Source organism: Dicentrarchus labrax, unplaced genomic scaffold, assembly GCF_905237075.1.
Source record: "Dicentrarchus labrax unplaced genomic scaffold, dlabrax2021, whole genome shotgun sequence".
NCBI classification, from domain to species: Eukaryota; Metazoa; Chordata; class Actinopteri; family Moronidae; genus Dicentrarchus; species Dicentrarchus labrax.
Genome location: NW_026136702.1, coordinates 7,264,224 through 7,284,025, shown reverse-complemented (window position 1 = coordinate 7,284,025; position 19,802 = coordinate 7,264,224). Strand labels below are relative to the sequence as shown.

The window sequence follows — 19,802 nt, the reverse complement described above, 5'->3', positions numbered from 1 at the left end:
ATAAATGCATAATAAATGTGTACTATGGTGTGTGCCCAGTGGCTATTTGTCAGTGTACAGAGATATTGCATACATATCAGTGTCAAATAAATCAACACAGACGAGGTGGATTACCTGTCTGGTTATAACACCCCAAAAAAGGGATCTGCTTTACCTCCTTTTGTGCAGATTTAGGTGCATAAGCACTCAAAGATAAATAAATGTAGGATCTTGATGGCCATTTTTGTTATTAAGTATTACAAATGTAATAGAAAAACGAAGGAAAAGGCATCATCATTGTATTGTGGCACGATTCTGTCCTTGTGATGTGCCGTAAGAGCTAATTACATGTCCTTTTTCTTATTATAAGGACTAATATTTAAAGCAAGAAAGGATAATGGGACTTCTATCAAAAAAATATCTAAAAAGCCACGAAGGCAGGGTATTTCTCTAAGCCTAATAATCTCATTATGATCCCAATGAAAAAAAAAAAAGCTCTCTGTCAAAGCAGGGAGCATTGACGCAAGCATGTCTTGACGTCAGTAGCTGCAGTGAATGAGGGATGGGAGGGGGGGAGCTGGAGAGAGAGAGAGAGCGAGAGAAGGAGAGGGGGGGAGGGAGGAGAGGGAGGCGTGTTTGCCTTCAGAAAATACCACGAAATACCAGCGTCATTGGCACGAATGCAACTGTAGCTCTTCGCAAGAAACCCGCCGCGGATGTGCGCATATACGCACAAAAAAAAAAACCCCAACAAAAAAAAAAAAACTCTCAGCTTTTTAATTTTTTAATTTCAAAAGCCCTTTTTACCCTGACAACCAAGTGACACATTTTGGAGAGAAACAGTATAGGTGCTGCACTGGAAATTTAAACCAGATGTAGTAAATGGAATATGATCCCCTGACCCGGGAGTGTTAATAAATAAATCAGCATATGAGAGAATGAAGAGAGGAGGAGGGAGGGAGGAGGAGGAGGGGGGGTGCTTTTTGCTCAACTGGTGTCAGGCATCCATCTGTGACTCAAACAAAAATTGAATGTGTGAAAGTAGATCAGTGATAATCTGAGAGTGTCTGTGCAGTTTTTATTCCACTGGAAAGCTCCTAAAACTCCCCAAGCACGCACACTCCTCTGTTGCTTTAGTGAAAGAGGGTTTTTTTTCTTTATTTTTTATTATACTCTTGGCATTCAGAGACGAGTCGGCCGGAGGGGAAAACTACCATCAAGCAATTTGTAAAAAGCCAGACCGGTGGCGTCATCGCCTGCTCTATACTACGCGCAACACCGCCACTCTCCTGCTGCATTTATTCACAGCTTATTCTCAAGTTGCTCTGTGGCTATCCCGCGCACTCAAGTGAAAGCAAAGCTGTTCCTCGGAGACTGGTCCTCATAACACAATGCGTGTTTGTTCGATTTATGTCACTCTGGCACTTGGATTTGGAGGTTTTGCGCAAGAAGCTTCACAGACAAACAGAGTGTTTTCTCCTCGTCGCTGGACTGATGGTGTTGTGAAAGAGAAGGTATTGTACCGCGCACTCCCCCTACACTACTTCTGTAGTACAGTGTCTCCAGTTTTACGCCGGGTAGGAATCCTCTCCTCCTTCACAGATGTTGCCGGGGTGCATTTTCTACCCGCAACTTAGTGCGCAGCTCACATGTTGCCAAAGAGACACAAGCTTTGGTGTACTTGAGCGGGCAGACCACGTCCAGATAATCTCCATTTACATTGGCCTATACCCTTCAAGATACCCAAGAGTTCCCGTTGTGTCGGCTGTGCGTCATCCATTCCTGATTAGACTTGTCTGACGTCGCCGGGACACCATTCAAGTTAAACACCTCATACAACACTGAAGATCTAAATTTACTCTAAAAAAAAAACCCACCAAACATCCGGACTGACGAAAATCACTTTTATTATTAAGATCAACAAGTTGCCTCGAGTGCGTAATTTCCATCTGAACGGGGTTCAAGCGTAATCCGCGACACACGTGATCGACAAATCACTTCAGCTGCAAAATATTTCTCATTTGACAAGAGAAATAAGTCCCGGACCGTCCGCGGAGACACATCTTGTCCGATTACGGCGGGAATCAGGAGGAGACCGGCTCCATGCCTCGCTGCGTCTCCAGATGCTCGGCTGGCCACCACATGGTAACTTTGCGCACACAGCACGCTGGAAAGAGGACATTCAGAGAAGCGATCTGAATGAATGGGACTGAGATTTATTCACATTTCTCTTCTCGCCTCCCGCAGACTGTTTTATGTGTTGTGTATCCTGCTGGTTGAAGGTGTCTCACGTTATCGGCAGATATCGAGTCAGCGGTGGGTAGATCCATCACTGGAATAGGGAGAAGCAAATGTCGAAGAAACGGAAAAGTCCTGACGACCAGGAGGAGGAATCTCCGCCTGCAGGATGCAGCGACCAAGGTAGGACCCGTGGTCAGAAAGGACAGTCTGAAAGTTGAAGTGTTGCCAGAGTGCCGGAATGTGATGCTTGATTAATCTCTTTATCTTCTGATATTCCCACAGAGCATTTCAGAGTAGGAATCACAGGTTTATTATAAAGTCAGGGGCACCAAGACTTGTTCAACCCCTCTGGATGTACAGCCACTATAGCTGCTGTATAAACTCTATGAATCCATATAGTGTTAAACCTGTACAGTCACATGACCATATTGCCATGAAATCACTTCTCTGCTCAAATAAGTATTTTTTATCCCTAGAAAACAATCTGGTGTGTTGCTGCGGATTACTTTTTTATAATCAGTTCCCAGTGGAGTCACATTTGTGTGTGACATTAGCTCTGGTGGCAGAACAGATTTTCATTTTCAGCTACAGGAGGAAATACAGGAGATACAAACTGTGGCATCAGAGTTACAGAGGATGGGGGAACTTGGTTGGTAGTATTCAGAAACTGCACTATACGAAGTTAAAGTATAAAGATGGTTTACCTCGATCACTATTTCCCAGGCAGTCGCATGCTAAAGTGCCCTCTTGGGAGCCAAAACGTGTGCTAAAGTGCCTTATACAGTGGTGAGGAAGCGCTATGTGCCCTATTTTTTCTTTCCGCAGTGCCCTTCAAAAAGTCTGTGTACGCCACTGGTGGTAACTCTCATTTGTAAAATGAGAAGAAATGTGTTGAGCCTCAAACATAAAGCCCCGGGTCTTAGAAATAATGAACTGTACACTACGAATTCCTACATTGTTTATTCGGTGTAATAATGACGCTATTTGTAATTCCAAATAGTCTACCGTCATGGACAGATTGTGAGACAATGGACACAGACATGCAAAAGGTCCCCAGACCTCCCACATATTCAACCAAAACTGCAAGAGACGCAAAACTGTTTGTGTCTCTTTGTAGTAACATTGTGCCCTTTTGGTCTTTTTTTATGTGTGTCTCTTTGTTATCATCTTGGGTCTTTCTTTCTAGTTGTTTTGTGTCATTTTGTAGTCACCTTGTGTCTCTTTGTGGTTGTTTTAGATCTCTTTGTTGCCATCTTGTGTTTTGTAGTTGTTTTAAATCTCTTTGTAGTTATTGTATGTCTCTTTGTGGTTGTTTTGTGTCTCTTTGCTGACATCTTGTGTCTCTTTGTGGTTGTTTTTGATCTCTTTGTAGTTGTTTTACGTGTCTTTGTGGTTGTTTTGCTCCTCTTTGGAGTCATTTTGTGTCTCGTTGTAGTCATCTTGAGTGTCTTTGTGGTCCTTTGACTAACTTTTGCAACAAGAAATGTTAACAGTCACTTCATACAGATGCTCTGGTCCAGGGACACTCCACCTGTAACTGACCTGTTCAGTAATCCACCCATGATACTAACAAGCCAGCTACCTATCACCTTCTGAGGATTCAACAGCCCGGCCACTGATTGGCTCCTCAATGAATATGGATCCTGAACTGAGTGGAGGACAGTTATTTTACACCACAGCCTGTGATCTGTAACCTGTGTGGTTGAAAATGCTGCTTCAGCTCATCCTTTAGTTTGAAATTCAAACATTCCTCTTTTACAAGACGCAGCTTTTGAAACACCTCCATCGGAAGTGTGTCTGCTATTATGCTGGCAAACACATGACACGAGTTGTAAGTTCAAGGCCAAGAACAGCATCACCTTCAAGCAGAGAGTCGTGCCTGCTTGCATGAATAGTGCTGTAGCAATGGAATCGGCATCTCTGTTTGTCTTCTACTTTTCTCTTTTCAAAGACTAAATCAGATTCATCTTACCTCTGAAACTTTCGGAATCTACTCTTTTTTTGTGCCACATGACCTCTCGGAAAGACAACTCTTAAAAGGATCAGTTCATTCAAATTCCAAAATTATACAAATTATTTTCCTCTATTAAACTTTACCTCTAGTAATACCAAGGCATGCAAATGGTTGTGCTTTTATTTGCCCAGGTTTGTTGATATACGTCAGCTGCATGTCTTTCCAGAAACAATGTCTAATGTCCATAGAACAACAGTTTTCATAAAGACAATTTTTTGGTAGAAAGTAGTTCAATAAATACTGTTAACAGTGAGGTCTGTAGATTATCTTTAGAAACAGGTCAGATTTGAACACTGAGCATCTGAAGTAGGGATCAGCTCTACCAGGTGAGCTATCCAGGTGCCAACATATTGCTGCTGATTTATGTATGTAATGTTTTAGTGCTGCAAGCACCACAAACAAATTACTCCATTAAACAAATTCACCTCCATTGCATTAGGGCTGAGGAAGAAATATCGCGAAAGGACATCTTAGAATAAAATAACATGTTTCCGCGTGGCTAGATGCCACTGGAGGGATGTTTTTTGTAACTTGAGTGAACTGACCCTTTAAGACCTCAACATAAACTCATAGATGTAGTGCAGAACTTACCGTCAACACTGTGGCTTCCTCGGGCCTGCAGACTTGTTTGTTTGCACTGAAGATGTGACCTGTTTGTATCACAGTCTTTGGCTCTGTATCTTTTTGGGCCCACGCCCAAACCAGAGTTTCCCTTGGCTAACACGGAAGGAGAGCCGGGCGCTTCCTTCCCCGACTGCGCCTGGCATCTGTGACTACTTAGGGGGTACACACCCACTGAACCCCTCCCACTCAAGATTTAGCCATCCTGCATGCTTTGATGCACAATGGCAGCAATACATTCTTCTTACATTACAAAATCCTATAAGTTTTTTTTAAAAAGGACAGTAGTGCTTAATCTTTTGCGTATCTTTAGAGCATCTGTTATCACATGTAAAAAATAAGAAATACAGAGCTTAATACCCCAAACTATCATCTAGTGGCTCTGGCTCTCAACTGCATTGAGTCAGATAAATGCTTTAAACAAAACCATGTTGAAATAAAATTAAAGTTTTGCGAGACAATCGTTTCTCCGATCTAAACGGCTGCTGTTACAAAAAGCAGACAAATACAATACAGACCATGTGCATCATGAACAGAATCTGAAAACTAGCATCAGTCACTATGGTGCTGTTACTGTCGCTGTTCCATTCACTCTCGCCTCAGAGTGCTTGAGCTTGTATTTTCTCATGGAGATCGTTTTTGTCCGCTGAGATATCCACGGTGAGGCCAGGAGGGGAGGCGTAGAAACGGGCGCATTGAGATTCATATCAGGACCACAAAGCGTTTTTTGTCTTGCCTCTTGGTGTGCAGCCTGGACCTGTCGATTACAGGGCCACTCCTGGGTGCCCCCTCCAGCCCCACACCCACCAACCACCACCACAGCTGGTCAACGGCATTCAGCTGTGCTAATGACCATCTTCCATTACAGTAAGATACCAGTGCAAAGCTAGACATGGATGTATGAATATATTGCTAAATTTAAGTGTTTTCTTCCCATTGTTTCTGGTGAAGTGGAGCTATGAAGTTTATTATTAGTGTATATAAAATATAGACTGGATGTCCTGCTTTTATGCACACTAATGGAAACATGAATAAATATAGAGATTTCCACTTGTAGTTTTTCTAAAATGAAGCCATCCTACAAATAAGAATAAAAAGATTTAAGAGGTTACTTCTAGATTTGTTCTCAATTAAACTAAAACTAAATTGAATCCAGCATTAGTGGGTGCAGTGGAACAACAGCAAACACATATCGTATAAAGTTTGGGGAACTTTCCTTCTGTTAGTCGATGAGAACAGTCTTAGTCAATGCACTTTTTAGTAGTGCAAAAAAAAACAAAAATAGCATCAAACGGGAGCTTCCTATCAGCTGTCTGTACCTGGACAGACTGACTGAGCTTTAAGTACTGGGAGAGGTTTGTTTACACCTAAAGCTTTGGACTGCCGGGGGGTGGGGCTGGAAGCTTAGCCAGAGTAGGGCAATGCATACTGGCTGACACCGGGACCCGACACAGCCTGTGCCCCCTGCCAGGCACCACTGAAGGACCAGGCACACGATGAGTTAAGGTGGAGTCCACTGTCAACTAGGAAAATCTTATGTCAGGGACAATACTAAACATTAGAATTAATTTGGAATCATGTTTTTGGCAACCCAATGACTTTAAGTCATATATTCACTCCCTTTTAGCTCTGTTTTGGTCTCAGGCTCTTTAGCTGCTAAATGCTTCACTTTCTTCACCAGCTGGTCGCTAACTTCATCTTCATCAGAACTTTTGTATTGGCTAAAAACAGCTGCCTGATGAGAGCAACTCTGGTGAGAGTGAACCGAAGCGGTAAATTCAAAACAATGAGCTGAAAGATGCTAAAATGCTTCACAGAGCTGTAGGGGAACTGAGTTGGGTGATAATTCTCAATCAAGTGACCCCTTTCACATTACAAATAATTTGATCCATTGTTAATATAAAAATATTCATTAGTGCAGCTTTAAGGATTTTTTATATTACATTGGATGTGTTTCAACAAAAACAAGAAGTCCATAAAGCTCAAGTATAGCCATAAAATATTAATCAAAATTATGCTTTACATGCTGCTTTATTGATAGGTCAATAAAACCATCACAATCTTTTCTAAAAAAGAGAGTTTTATGTGGTGGATGGCAGAATAACAACTTGACTATGTCATCTTTGTTTTTCCGCATCAGAGCCTTTAGAGCAAATAGTTTCCATACATCCTCTCTACTGTAACAATGACGGTGCTCACACCTCATTAACAATATGTCAAGAGGAACATTACAAAATGGCTTCCACTCCCAGGAACAAAAAAACCCTGTTCCTATGAGACAGGAGATCAGCGCGGTCAAGGCCAGTTAGAGTTCCTCTTTCATCTTGAATTCAGACTGTTGAGAGAATAGTTCCAGATCTTGTGGATTGGTTTGTCCTCATAGATTAAACTGAGGAGCAGCCCAGCGTCATAAGGCAGCTTGGCTCTCCAGCGGTGCACCATGTGTGTCTCTTTAGCTTGGCTTTGTGTCTGTGACGCTGAAAAACCGTGGAAGTGCAGCCGAGGCTCGCAGGGCTCTCGTGACGCCACAGAGCACTTAACCACATGCAACCTCACACACATTCAAACACTCATATATCCTCATTAATATTCTTATCCATGTTCTTCTCTGAGGACAATGTTGCACAGCAACTTCATTCTATGACGGCCGTGGCTGCAGACTGTTTGGAACAACTTGTGCAAGAATACCACTTAGTGGTCGTAATGTATATTGCAGGTCACAAAAGTGCACACTTTGCATAAGGAAAGAATCTAAAATGTATTTATTTCATCATATTTGTTACGTTTTTTAAAACAATGCTGACCTTTGGCCTCTCTTTACTTTGACAATAGTTACTAGACACCTCTATCAGTGTCCTCAGACAGACAGCCAGACACTAGGTGGGGCTAAAGTATAAAGATGAAATGCAGGGAGTGGTGTCATAGAAATTCACTTTGGAGCAGTCAGCCAGCACCTAGTAGTATTATTAGTAAAATTATAGATTTATATGATCCTCTGATATCAAAAGAGCTTTCCATATCAAAGTATTTTGTGAAGTAGCAGAGGGTAGAAAAAGAAAAAGAATTAAATTTTATTGTTTAAGTGAAATCATTGTCGAGACATTACACTGAAAGTTATTGATTTTCAATTTCACAATTTTAAGTTAACTACAGTGCAGAACAAATCGTATTACAATTAGTACAAGTGGATTATAAAATACAATAGATCAGACAAAAAATATAAAGCTCTTGAAATACTGAGCATGAATTTTGTGCTACAGTTTCAAATTGAAGCGTGTGTCCCTTACACGACTAGAGAGAGAGAGAGAGAGAGAGAGAGAGAGAGAGAGAGAGTGTGTGTGTGTGTGTGTGTGTTAGTGTGTTCAGTTCATGAGTGGATTGTGTCCATATGTTATCAGTAAACAGGCAGAGCTGACATCTGGCTGCTTGGCCGTCTTGGCCTGTTCTGATGTCTGCAGTTGAGAGAGATTGACAGGCCTGTACGTCAGCACCCATATTTCTCACCTATGATTCATACTGACTTTGTTTGGCTTCTGATGAGTGCTGCAGGCAGCCAGTTACCGTCCGTCCCATCAGCCACTCCCCATATTCTTTGAGCTCAATATGAAACTCTTGTCATTTTCTCTTTTTTAAAGCATTTATTTTCTAAGGCACAACATTGGTGTATATCAACTAATACAAATTATCAATAAAGTCAGCTATATATTTAATTTGCTCTGTATTATTCTTTCAACAGTCACTGTTTTTTCTCCACGTAGATTCTGTTAATACTGAATGGAATTGAACAAAAATAAAAGATTAAAAAATACATGAAAAACACAGTGTTTGCACATTTTATATAACTATGCAATTAGGTTGTGCTGATTAGATGTTTAATTGTACTTTGCACCACTTTCGCCCAGTTTTATTCATATTGTTAAGATAACATTTAAATATAATAATTCTTTGTCAATGTGGCATTAAATTTAATTATTAATTTTTTTGGCACCGTGAACTGTGCTGTTGTGTTAAAGATAATTTCCTCTTGGCGTGTCCACGTGCAATGCTTGCACAAGGAGCAGAGTCAAACAGTCAGTCAGCAGCACCTCACTGTATACACACCATACGCCGTCACAAGAGACACACACTGACAGGCTGTGTGACATCACTCAGCTGTAAGTAATGATCCGCCTGTATGTTTATAAGGCTTCAGCTTGACCAGGACGGCATTAGCATTGCAGCTCGGAGATCAGCACATGTGTGTGTCCAACAAGCACAGTGGTAGCATCGTATGGCACTGAGGGAGGGTGTTGGCCTTTTGTAAAGTCAGTAGTAACCCATCATTGTGTGTGTGTGTGTGTGTGTGTGTGTGTGTGAGGTAGAGAGCAGAGTGATGGTTTGATGGGGAGCTGATGAGGTCATGGCTCATGTCTCCTTGCTTGCATCATCACCTATAGGATGTGCATCCTGCCAGCAGAGCTGCAGCTGCTGCTCTTGTTGCTGTAACAGTGTCAGAAGCACAAAAAACAAACAAAATCTGAATCATATTTTTGCCAATATATTGATAAAAATCCAATTTAATTTAAAAATATGGATCATAAGCTGATACACTGGAATTCATATTTTTACATTTTCATTTTATGTGGACAATATTTGCAGCTGTCTGTGTGTGTGTGTGTGTGTGTGTGTGTGTGTGTGTGTGTGTGTGTGTGTGTGTGTGTGTGTGTGTGTGTGTTTGTGTTTTGTGCTCAACACATGGTCACACGTGCCAGCCCTCATGTGCACATCTGAAGAGACACATTTGACCTCCTATTTTGCCTGCAGTTTCACTGGGAAGATTGCACAGTGAAGCGTTTTACATGGCTTAGTGACGTCAGCAAAGCCAATGAGCACTGTTTGTTTTTGTTTTTTTGTTTTTTCTCTTTCCCCTCCACAGACCAATGACCACATGCTCATCATCATAGTCATCCTCTAGAATTACGGATGTGATAATCTAGGTCAGAAGTGGTGCCAACAGAAACACTGCCCGCTAATCTAAATAACCAGGATTTGCATGTGTGAGAGATGCATGAGTGTATGTGTGTAAATACTGGGCTGTGTGTGTGTTGTTTTTTTTTTTTGCATTTGCATTTGCATATATGAAAAAATATGACTGTTTATTTAAGCTGCATTTTTTTATGATTGTATTATTTTATTACCAAATACTACAGTAAAGCTGCATTTTGGGTGAAAGTCCATAATTAATGATTTCATTTCTAATTACACTTCAGAGCAAATCCTCACAAATACTATTTAGTATTGTAGCATAAATAGAACAGATTATATAATTCTGGACTGTTTGCTTTATTATCAATTCATCCTTTGATTCTGACCCAAGAAAGCCATTTGGTTCCTCTGGAAATATTGGCACTTGCATTGGGCTATATGCTGCATTTACCTAAATACATAAACATGGTGAACAGATTGACGTTATAGAAGGTGCAAAAAATGACAAAATATTTTTAGCACTGTATTTTTATTTTATATTTCTTTGAAGAGAATAAATTACACGTCTGCTGCTGTTAATTTAAATTTCATGAATGGCACAATATATGTGTGTAATGCACATAAATTCCATTTTACCTTGTGTGTGTATATGTGTATATGTGTGTGTGTGTGTGTGTGTGTGTGTGTGTGTGTGTGTGTGTGACAAATGTTCAAGCAGGCATAATTTGTGCCAGCTATGTGACGTAGAGGACATGAGGCCCAGGCGGGTGCTGTGAGTGGCAGTAACAGCGTCTCCTGCTCGAGCCTGCCCCATCTCTGACTTCATTGGCTCCAGCTCTGACGCAGATACACCCACCAACCCCCCTTCCTCACCCTGCACACTTCTTTCATCACGTTTTCTTTTTTTTTTTCACCCATTTAAATTTTTTTTTGATTCATGTGCTTTCTGCAGTTCCCTCCACTGCAGCGCTCCACACAGCTCCACATCACATATCTGCACCACCTGTCTGTTGTGCGCTCCCCGAACGCACGTCCCCTGTTTTCTCTCATGCATTGATTGAAACCTTATCAACATTTCTTTCATTTATTTCTCGCTATATTATCCACGTTAATCCTCTTTCCTTTTGAATTTAATTGTGCAGTGCGAGGTCTGAATCACAGTGAGCCACTGAGAGCATTAGAGGTGTTATACGGTCACATTAAATTTGTCAGCATGTGGCACACAAGCAGAAGAAGGCTTCCACTGGTGGAGTCGACTGCTGCATTAAAACTGTTGAAATGTGCGATGAAATATGTTCATCGTGGATCACGTCATTACATTTTCTCCACCAACTGCACAGTGTAGTTTAGTTAATTGCAATCATGTATATGTAGTGAACGAGCTATAAATGGACAAAATATTTGAAAGATTAAAAACACACATCAAATGCATCCCGCTAGGTTAAATCTGTTTGATTAATAGTTTTTCTGTTGAAAGATTAACTAATAAACTTCTTTAGTCTTTCCTTAATATTTAGAACCCCCTTAGCAGTAGATTAAAAGGCCACAGTTGAGGCCTAAAGAAAGTACTGTACAAGCCATTTAGTATGAGAGATGTACTGTTGTGCACATTGTCTGCTAACAGTGTGTCTGAAGCTCTGAATTTAGGCAGAGGAATCCTGGCAGTGCTCTGAATTTACAAATGCTTCATTTTGCTGTTAGAGTACGCTCTGCTGCTCCGAGTGCTGCCTTACAAACCTACATCACTTATGTTTGGATGCTTTTTATACCATCTAGAGTGACATGACCTTCTTCAGGTTACAGTGATGCACAAGAATATCCATCAGCTTTCAGGGGTGCTACTGTTTGCCCTGACCTCTGACCTAGATAAATGGGAAATGATATGAGACTTTCCCTGCAGGGATTAAATAATTAATCATTCAGAATAACATTTGCTCATAAAATTGGTATAAAATGAAACATTCATTTCTTATCAAAGACGTCATTCTTCTGGTGCTACACAGTGCAGTACTTAATATGTTACAGTAGTAACATATGTATAATTTCATCAGTCATTGTTGAATTATTACAAGAAACAGTAGCAATATGACAGTGATGTATTGCATAATGTCAATTATATATATATTTTTGATAAGATTTCTTGTTCTAACTAGTTTACTTCTCAAAACACAAATAAAATCTGTTTAACTGCACAATTATTGCATGTTAACTTTTATTCAAATAACTAAAAGAGATCAATATCACAAAAACAATATGTAAAATGTTCTAAATTCAATGACTGGAGATATCAGAAATGTTCGTGAAATTACACACATATGAAAATACTAGTATTTTACATTGATCATTATAAAACTGTAGCTTCAGTGTTTTGGGTTTTGCACCATTACCATTTCTTTCTTCACTATTTATTTTCCTTTTTTTGTTGTTTCTCCCAATGTGCAGTGGTCATTTTCGTTGCCCTTGCTCTCCCATTGCCATGTACCTCCACGTGGGAACAGCTTCTTTTCACCACAAGAAGCTTCAGTGGTAAAGCTTAAAGGATGTTAATTACAAGATGTTGTATAACAACATTGTACTCCCCAAGTTAATTGCTGCAATCTGGGAAAAAGTCCCATTGAGCAACAAACACGAGTACTCAGACTTGTGCTATGGGCTTTAAACAAAACCCAAGTTTAGCTACATTTATACGGAAGAGAAACAAACGTGAGCTGTGACATGAACTGTCCACTCAAACGTCTTTCACAGTTTACAGACCTAATTTACATGTTAAGTCAAACTTCGCTATGGCTATTTCACCATGTTCCTAGGTCTAGTACTTGCTTTGGTGATTATAAGTGCCAAGACCAACGAGTAAGAACAAGGAAAAGAACACGATCATTCACCTTTACTGACTAGATTCATTTACTAGGGATTATATAGTGTAATGACAATTGTTGAGACTCTACTGGACCTGTGCTAAAATGCCTCATTTAGCAACAAAGTTCTTTTAAACTGGGTTAAGTTAAATGTAGGCACCACATCTAGACATCTCATCATGTGTTTGCAAGTAAAGTATTGTTGCTGTTGTTTTGGGCTTGGGCTTGACTGACTGAACCATTGTTAGTTCTGGTCTGACTAGGAGTTGACCAGATAATTGCCGGACTTGATTTAACCAAAGTGCTACAAAGTTCTGCTGTACATAGGATCAAAGTTCAAGCTAATTTGAATTGACACGCAATTAGTTTGAATTAATTTGAAAAAGTAATCCCAAACCACATCGTACAACTGTATGACACCACACGTTACAACATAACATAAATATATATATACTATATTAAAGGACACACATCAATGCACAATACACCAATTGGCCGGATATCCTTGCTTTCTTATCAGTGATGGCATTTATACGAGTTTTCTGGCAAGGGGTATGCTAAAGCTGAGTGTGCCGAATAGTAGCAGTCAGAAGAAGTTATATACTTAATGTTGCTCCACACGTCTGTGGTGCCTGCGCTCTGCTGCCTCACGTGGGTGGCAAGCTAACGTTAACAAGCGAGGACGCAGATTTGTGTCGTTGTAGAGTTAGACAACTGCTTTGTGACTTTGCTCCATGCTTTGCTCGCTGGTATCCTCCATTTTTGTAGTGAAGAACCTAACATTATTAGCTGAGTTTACAGACAGATCAATAGGTCAGAGGTCAAACTGATAGTGGAGTTGGATCACAAGGCAAACTACTTCAAGTGGTATTACTACACTTTGAAAATGTTGGCAGCCCTAATCCATTTAGTGTAGACTGCAAATAGAATACCTCAATGTCACTTTCCAGCCTTTCAGAGAGATCTGTTTAACAAACTATCAGAAATATACACTCTGGAATGGAGACTGATAAAACTGTGTATAGCATGAATTAGACTCTGGTATTTAATGTATGTAGCCCGCACCAAAGGCTGGATTATTCAGTTAGTCGGTCCTATCAGTCTGCAACGGTCCTATGAGTCATCATCCCTTAAACTCTGGAGCACCACTGGAGGATAGCAAAGATGGAGGGGTATCCAGCTCTGCCATTTCGGGGACCCAGACAGCCACTCTTCATGCTCCCATTTAAGCTGTGCTTTTCGGGCAACACAGCTCTTAGCAAGAGGCCTGCTGTAAAGGGCAGCACGATTGTTGTGTGTCTTAGATAACTGTAGAGGAAGCAGAGCAGACAGCAGAATCACATAACACACCATAATGGAAATAACAGGGCTGTGTTACAAATAAGATCAGTCATTCAATCAGCTCCACCCCAAATGAAAGTTAGGACCATCATCCTCCTCAGGTTCCCTGAACATGCTGTTACTGTCTGTGAGTCCATAAAAGGCAACCCTCACCAGATCAGCCTGTTTCCTGTTGACAAGCCAGCGCTGTACCTCTTCTGGAGGGACATGCAGGCAGCTGAAGAGCCAAGTTTTATTAGTGGACACTTGCCCTTGGGGACACAGCATGTAATCCCTGCTGTGTAATCTACACAGTGCTTCCACTGATGTGACAATACTAACAAAAAATCTGCCTGACTTTAATGGTTCCATTGCACTGGACTCCTAATTTCCTGTCACCATGTTCACCACATGGAAGGAACTCCTCCAAGATGCAGGCGAGTTAGTACATGTGGTAACTGTGCAGGCCAAAAACTGTGGGCTACATATGCACTGTGCAGATGCTCCAGTCTCACAGACCTCTCCTGTGTGGAGGAGATGGAGCTTGCAGGTAAACCTTGTGGTCTTCATAGGACAGACTTGGTTCCTCTGCAGTCGGACAAACCAGCTACAACACAATAGATTATTTTGCCCTCTTTTTCTTCAGGATTGGATGGAAAGAGGTGGAGCATCACCTATAAATGCGTATTTAAAGTGTACATTTGATGTTACTGAGAGCTTGCATTCAGATTTTGCTTTATTGCAACAAAGAGGAAACCGTCAAAGCTTCTGCTTCTGCTTCTAAGAATCATCTAATGGTAAAACTCTTGGTTACACATTTACAGCTACAGTGAACCCAGATCAGATCCCTATGACACTAAGGGACTCATGTACTAACCCTGGACTAGATTGACCATCCAGATGATCTCTGTTGTGTCATTGATAATTCAACACCTTCTGGATGGACTTTCTTAACATCCAGAAGAAGGGGGTGGCATTGTGGTGATTAGACCAATTCATATGCTTCCATTGGAGTGAGGAATAGTCTCAGATGACATGTAATGCAGAGAAAAACCTTCTTACCACTGCATTCATGCTTCATTGTATTTTCCCTTTTGGTTTTGGTTGCCATTATCTGTGAGAAACAAAAGCAATAAAGGTTTGATTTAGCCTACAAGCTAATGACGGAAACAATTAAAAAAAAAATACCTGATAGGCTGGGCAACCTAGTGGGCCGCAAGACCACCACCAGGAGTGTAGGGAAAAAACTGGGGAAACTTCAACTTCCGGTCATGGCCCACTTGGTGATGGAACAGCCCATCAGATTGGGGGTTACACGGTCCCAAAATTGTCAGTAGGCTACCTTTTAGGACAGTGCACTGAAGTAGTCTTAAGTGGATGCGTCCATCTATGTAATGTCAATGATCAAGTGGGAAATAATTAAGACAGAAAGATTTGTGGATTTCAAATCGCAAAATACAAATGAAATGGATAAAGGAAGCTGATGCTGCAAAATGTTAAGTTAATAGATTTATTATTCAAAAATAACATTAGAGCTAGTGCCAATGCAATGCAAAATCATGCTAGATGCAGTGATGATTCCACTCCGCCGGCATCAAATGAAAAAGAGGAGGAAATAATCTGGACAGATGAGCCACTGCCGAGGACGAGCAACATGAGAACCTCCCAGCAGGTCATACTGCTAGTGCTAGCTCATGTAGTGACAGTGTTAAAGAAGGTACGTTGGGGAAAAATGAGGATGGTCCAGATGAAAATTGCCAGGGCTGAATTTTCTAAATGTTTCTATATGAGAGTGGTGCTGAAGTGAGAAATTCAAAATTATTACATTTTGGATTATGTGATGTGAAAAAGTAAACTTTTTAATGGACAACCTAAGTGTATTCTGACATTAAGTAATTTGTGTACTTTTATTTATGATTAATGTATTCAATATATAACAATGTTGAATTTATATTTATCCCGTTTGATTTATATTCATCCCCCATTTTTCTTTTTGCATTTGTGATATCTAAACACACACATAAACTGATACCACAATGTAATGATCATTGAAGGATCATTTTTTTACAACATAAGCAACACATACTGTATCTGGTTTCAGACAAGCAATAACTATGTTACATAATTTGCCATAGACAAGACAAAAGGTGAGAGGAGGTGAACAAGAGAGAACAATGAGATTAATGGCTCTGATGTCCCACTGATGTCTTAGAAGACAAAAAAAAAACAGGTTCAGAACATTGAGCGGTAAACAAAGATGTCATCTTTTCTCCTGGGACTGTGATATCTGAGCGAGCAACAAACCTTTCCTCTTGGTATGTCTAATATACTACAGTCTGACAGCAGTTATTCAAAATGGCAATTATTAAGACGACAGAGGGCAGGTAATGATGTGCTGTGATTTGTATTTCCATTAACCTAAATTATGCACCTATCTCCCATTTGTCCTAATGGATCACAGTGCAATGACGTCCATTGACGTCACGTTTCAGATGATCCGCATTGCAGTCGCATGCAAATTTGTGCATGCCAGGCTTTGTGTAAATGTGGAACCTCTTTTTTTTATTATTATTATTGCATTTTCCAACAAATAAGAGTAAACAGAGGCAGTAATATGCTCATTGGTTGTTGAACTAGTTGCGAGCCAAGCTGTGAAGATGTGCATAACTCCCTCAGCCCCCCAGGGACCCTGTATTTTCATGGGCCTGCCTCTGACGTCAATGCTCCGGCTGTCCTGTGGATTGTCAGAACAGACTATTCAGTTGGGGGGAGGGGACTGGAAGTCTCTGTGGTGTGTGTCTGCCGCATGTGATATGTGTGTGTGTGTGTGTGTGTGTGTGTGTGTGTGTGTGTGTGTGTGTGTGCTGACGTGGATGTAAGTATGCTCCTGTGTGTATATGTGTTCATGTTTTTGTGTGCTTGCATGTGATCTGTAAATGTTTCACTTACATCTGGGGTGTGTGTGTGTGTGTGTGTGTGTGTGTGTGTGTGTGTGTGTGTGTGTGTGTGTGTGCAGCGTGCAAAAAGCTTGTACAGTGCCTTGAATCAGAAATGTGCTTAAGTGGATGAGGTCTGTAATGTGGGGGTAGGGGGTAAGGCTCTGTGTGTGAACAAGCACACACATGTCTGAAGATGTGCAGCTCTTATGTTGGGAGACAGAGGCTGTAGTCATCAGGAGGATGTTTGCTAAAAACAGCCGAGAGGGGAAGAACAGTTAAGCATGGCTGCCGACCACTTCACTCTTCAGTCAGCTGTTGATCCCCCAGCGGACAATACTAAAGCTGCTCTTTCACCAACAGCCATAGGAACCTACTGCATGTGACACACACACCTCCCATATTAAGACAGATGAGATTTCGGCTTCTTTCATCATCACCTTTTTGACTTCCATAAATCCCTCTGTAACACACATGCTATCCATTCACAGATGGATATGGGATTTGGTGGCAGGATAATGTTGACAGAGAAAAGAGTGCGCACTGCCTGTCCAAATTGATACAGATCAAGCCAGAGAGAGCCCTGGTGGACATTTTGAGTTTTTTTGGGGGGTCTGCGTTGCGTAGTTCATTTATTCCAACTGTATCCAAATAAATAAGAAGATACTGTGATGCAGGTTTAGCCACAAAATTCATCTGTTGACCAGTATGATCTATCTGTAAATATATATTCCTTACATTATTACCAGAGTAGCACAATCAGCCATGATCAGTGGTGGACTGTAACAAAGTACATTTACTATACTTGAGTACATATTTGAGTGTAGTTGTATTTATTTGGGTATTTCCAATTGTACATTATTCTTCCTTTTTACTTAAATTATATGAGAGCTATTAGTTATTAGTTACAAATACATATGATGAGCTTATAAAATATAATGCACCATTATAGATTGAATTACCTCACAGTAAATACATTTTTACATGAAACCATTCCAGCCACTTTCCTTGTATTAAACTGAATAATTTGGGGTAATAGGACTATTGGTTGGAGAAAACAAGCAATCTGAAGATGTCACTTTGTGCTCACATCGAGAAAATAATCAGCAAATTAAAAAAAAAGAATCATTAGTTGCAGCCCTTTATAAATAATTGTCAATATTAGCAACAGTAAAATGCTATTTGCACATTAATGCATCAATTGATATGAATACAACTTTTGATACTTATACTAGCACTTACAAACTTTTACTTGGTAACAATGCAGGACTTTTACTTGTAGTATTTTTACAGTGCGGTATTTCTACTTATAGCATCTTAACACTTTTTCCACCACTGCTCAGGACAGTATCTTTCTATTCAGCGTCAGTAACAACATGCTAAAGTGTGATAGTATTGGAGTAGCCTCACAACTGAATAGTTGTGTTTGGAATATTACTACAATTTAAAATTAGTTGGACATTTATCATGGGTCAAAGTAGTGAGTTGATAAACTTGTACTTTACTTTCCCACCAGAGATGCCAGGCGGCTCTCTAGCAACCAACAATGTGTCCCTAACAAAGAGCAGCTTGCTTTGTGCACTTAAAATAGGACAGGAAATATCTGACAGTTCAAGATCTGCAGAGATCATTCTGTGGCTTTTGTATTTTTTTCTAACATAAGACTCCTACATCTCATGTATACATACATTCAAACAACGTACATTTTTAATCGTGTGGATAAAAGCATTACTTTGGTACAATACACAGTTTGTGTCAGTGGTCTAGATATATTTCATACCAAATGGATTAATCTAAAAATGGTAAAATAACTGTTTGATTTGAGTCAAACTGGTCAGTTACTTCCTGTTAGGTAATAATTATTAAAACATAAAAACAATTGCTCTGCTGTGGATCAGAAGGGTTCACTGATGGGTCACAGACAGAGTTGTGGCATCCCTTGTGATCTACCGTATTTCCCTATAAGTTCTTCATCCATAACCGTCTCACATAATCTCATAAACTTCCAGTCTCAAACTTTGCAGGGAACGTTTTTAAAGCATTTGTTTTCAATCTAAATTTCCATGCATAAGCTACTTTGGGAGTGCAGGGAGGATGCACAGAGGTGAGCCCCGGAGGAGCTGACAGAACTCTCTGAGCTTCATCAACTGGGAGCTTCTTCTCATTTGTGTGTTACTCTTAAAAATTTTACAACCTTCTTCATTTATCCTCATAAGTTTCACAATTCAGAATAAAAGTCATTAATTCTCACAGTTGAAGCCATGAAAATAGGAGCTTTTATATGAATCAAGATGGCATCTAAAGGATGTGTATCTATCCTCAAATAAAAGGCTGACAATGTGTTGCATGTTAATGGTTTTATTTCACATAAATGTCTGAATTTATTTGGCTCTCCCTTCATCGTCACCTCCATTCAACATCCCAAATTCCTGGGCATCAGAAAATATTATTAGATTAGCATTTCAAATGAACAGATGCACGCTTTATTGCAATACCACTACACTTAAAAGAATCAAAAGGCAGCAAGCTGATGCAAGTTGTGTCTTCATTTAAGGGCTTTTCTCATCGAGCTAAAATGGAAGGAAAAGCGACAGAGTGTGTCAGAGAGAATCTATTATGTTATACGTGACCTCTGAATGGACCAGCTGCTCGAGAGTGTAGGAATGCCAGTGACTGATAGCGCACATGCTGACGTAACTCACCACAGCTCCCACACCTTTCTCTCTCTCTCTCTCTCTCTCTCTCTCTCTCTCTCTCTCTCTCTCTCTCTCTCTCTCGATATGATCAGTATGTAATGCTGCGGCGGCCGTGAGGGAGTCTGGCACACTTTATGCTGTATCATGTTGCCGACTCAGAGCTGTTTAGGTGCTC

General features: G+C 40.4%; 1 protein-coding gene across 2 annotated transcripts in view; it reads left to right on the top strand.

The window, feature by feature from the left end:
- Positions 1 to 1,025: 1,025 nt before the first annotated feature.
- The window catches only part of pde10a (phosphodiesterase 10A), a 57,732-nt gene continuing 38,955 nt past the window's right edge, over positions 1,026 to 19,802 (top strand). Inside the window, exons 1-2 of one of the 2 annotated variants that reach the window (XM_051425776.1) lie at positions 1,028 to 2,124; positions 2,227 to 2,400. In XM_051425776.1, coding sequence (XP_051281736.1) covers positions 2,331 to 2,400 — 70 coding nt within the window. In that variant the 5' untranslated portion in view covers positions 1,028 to 2,124; positions 2,227 to 2,330. Of the gene's footprint in view, positions 2,401 to 19,802 lie in introns of both variants that reach the window. The other variant, XM_051425785.1, reaches the window with a different exon arrangement.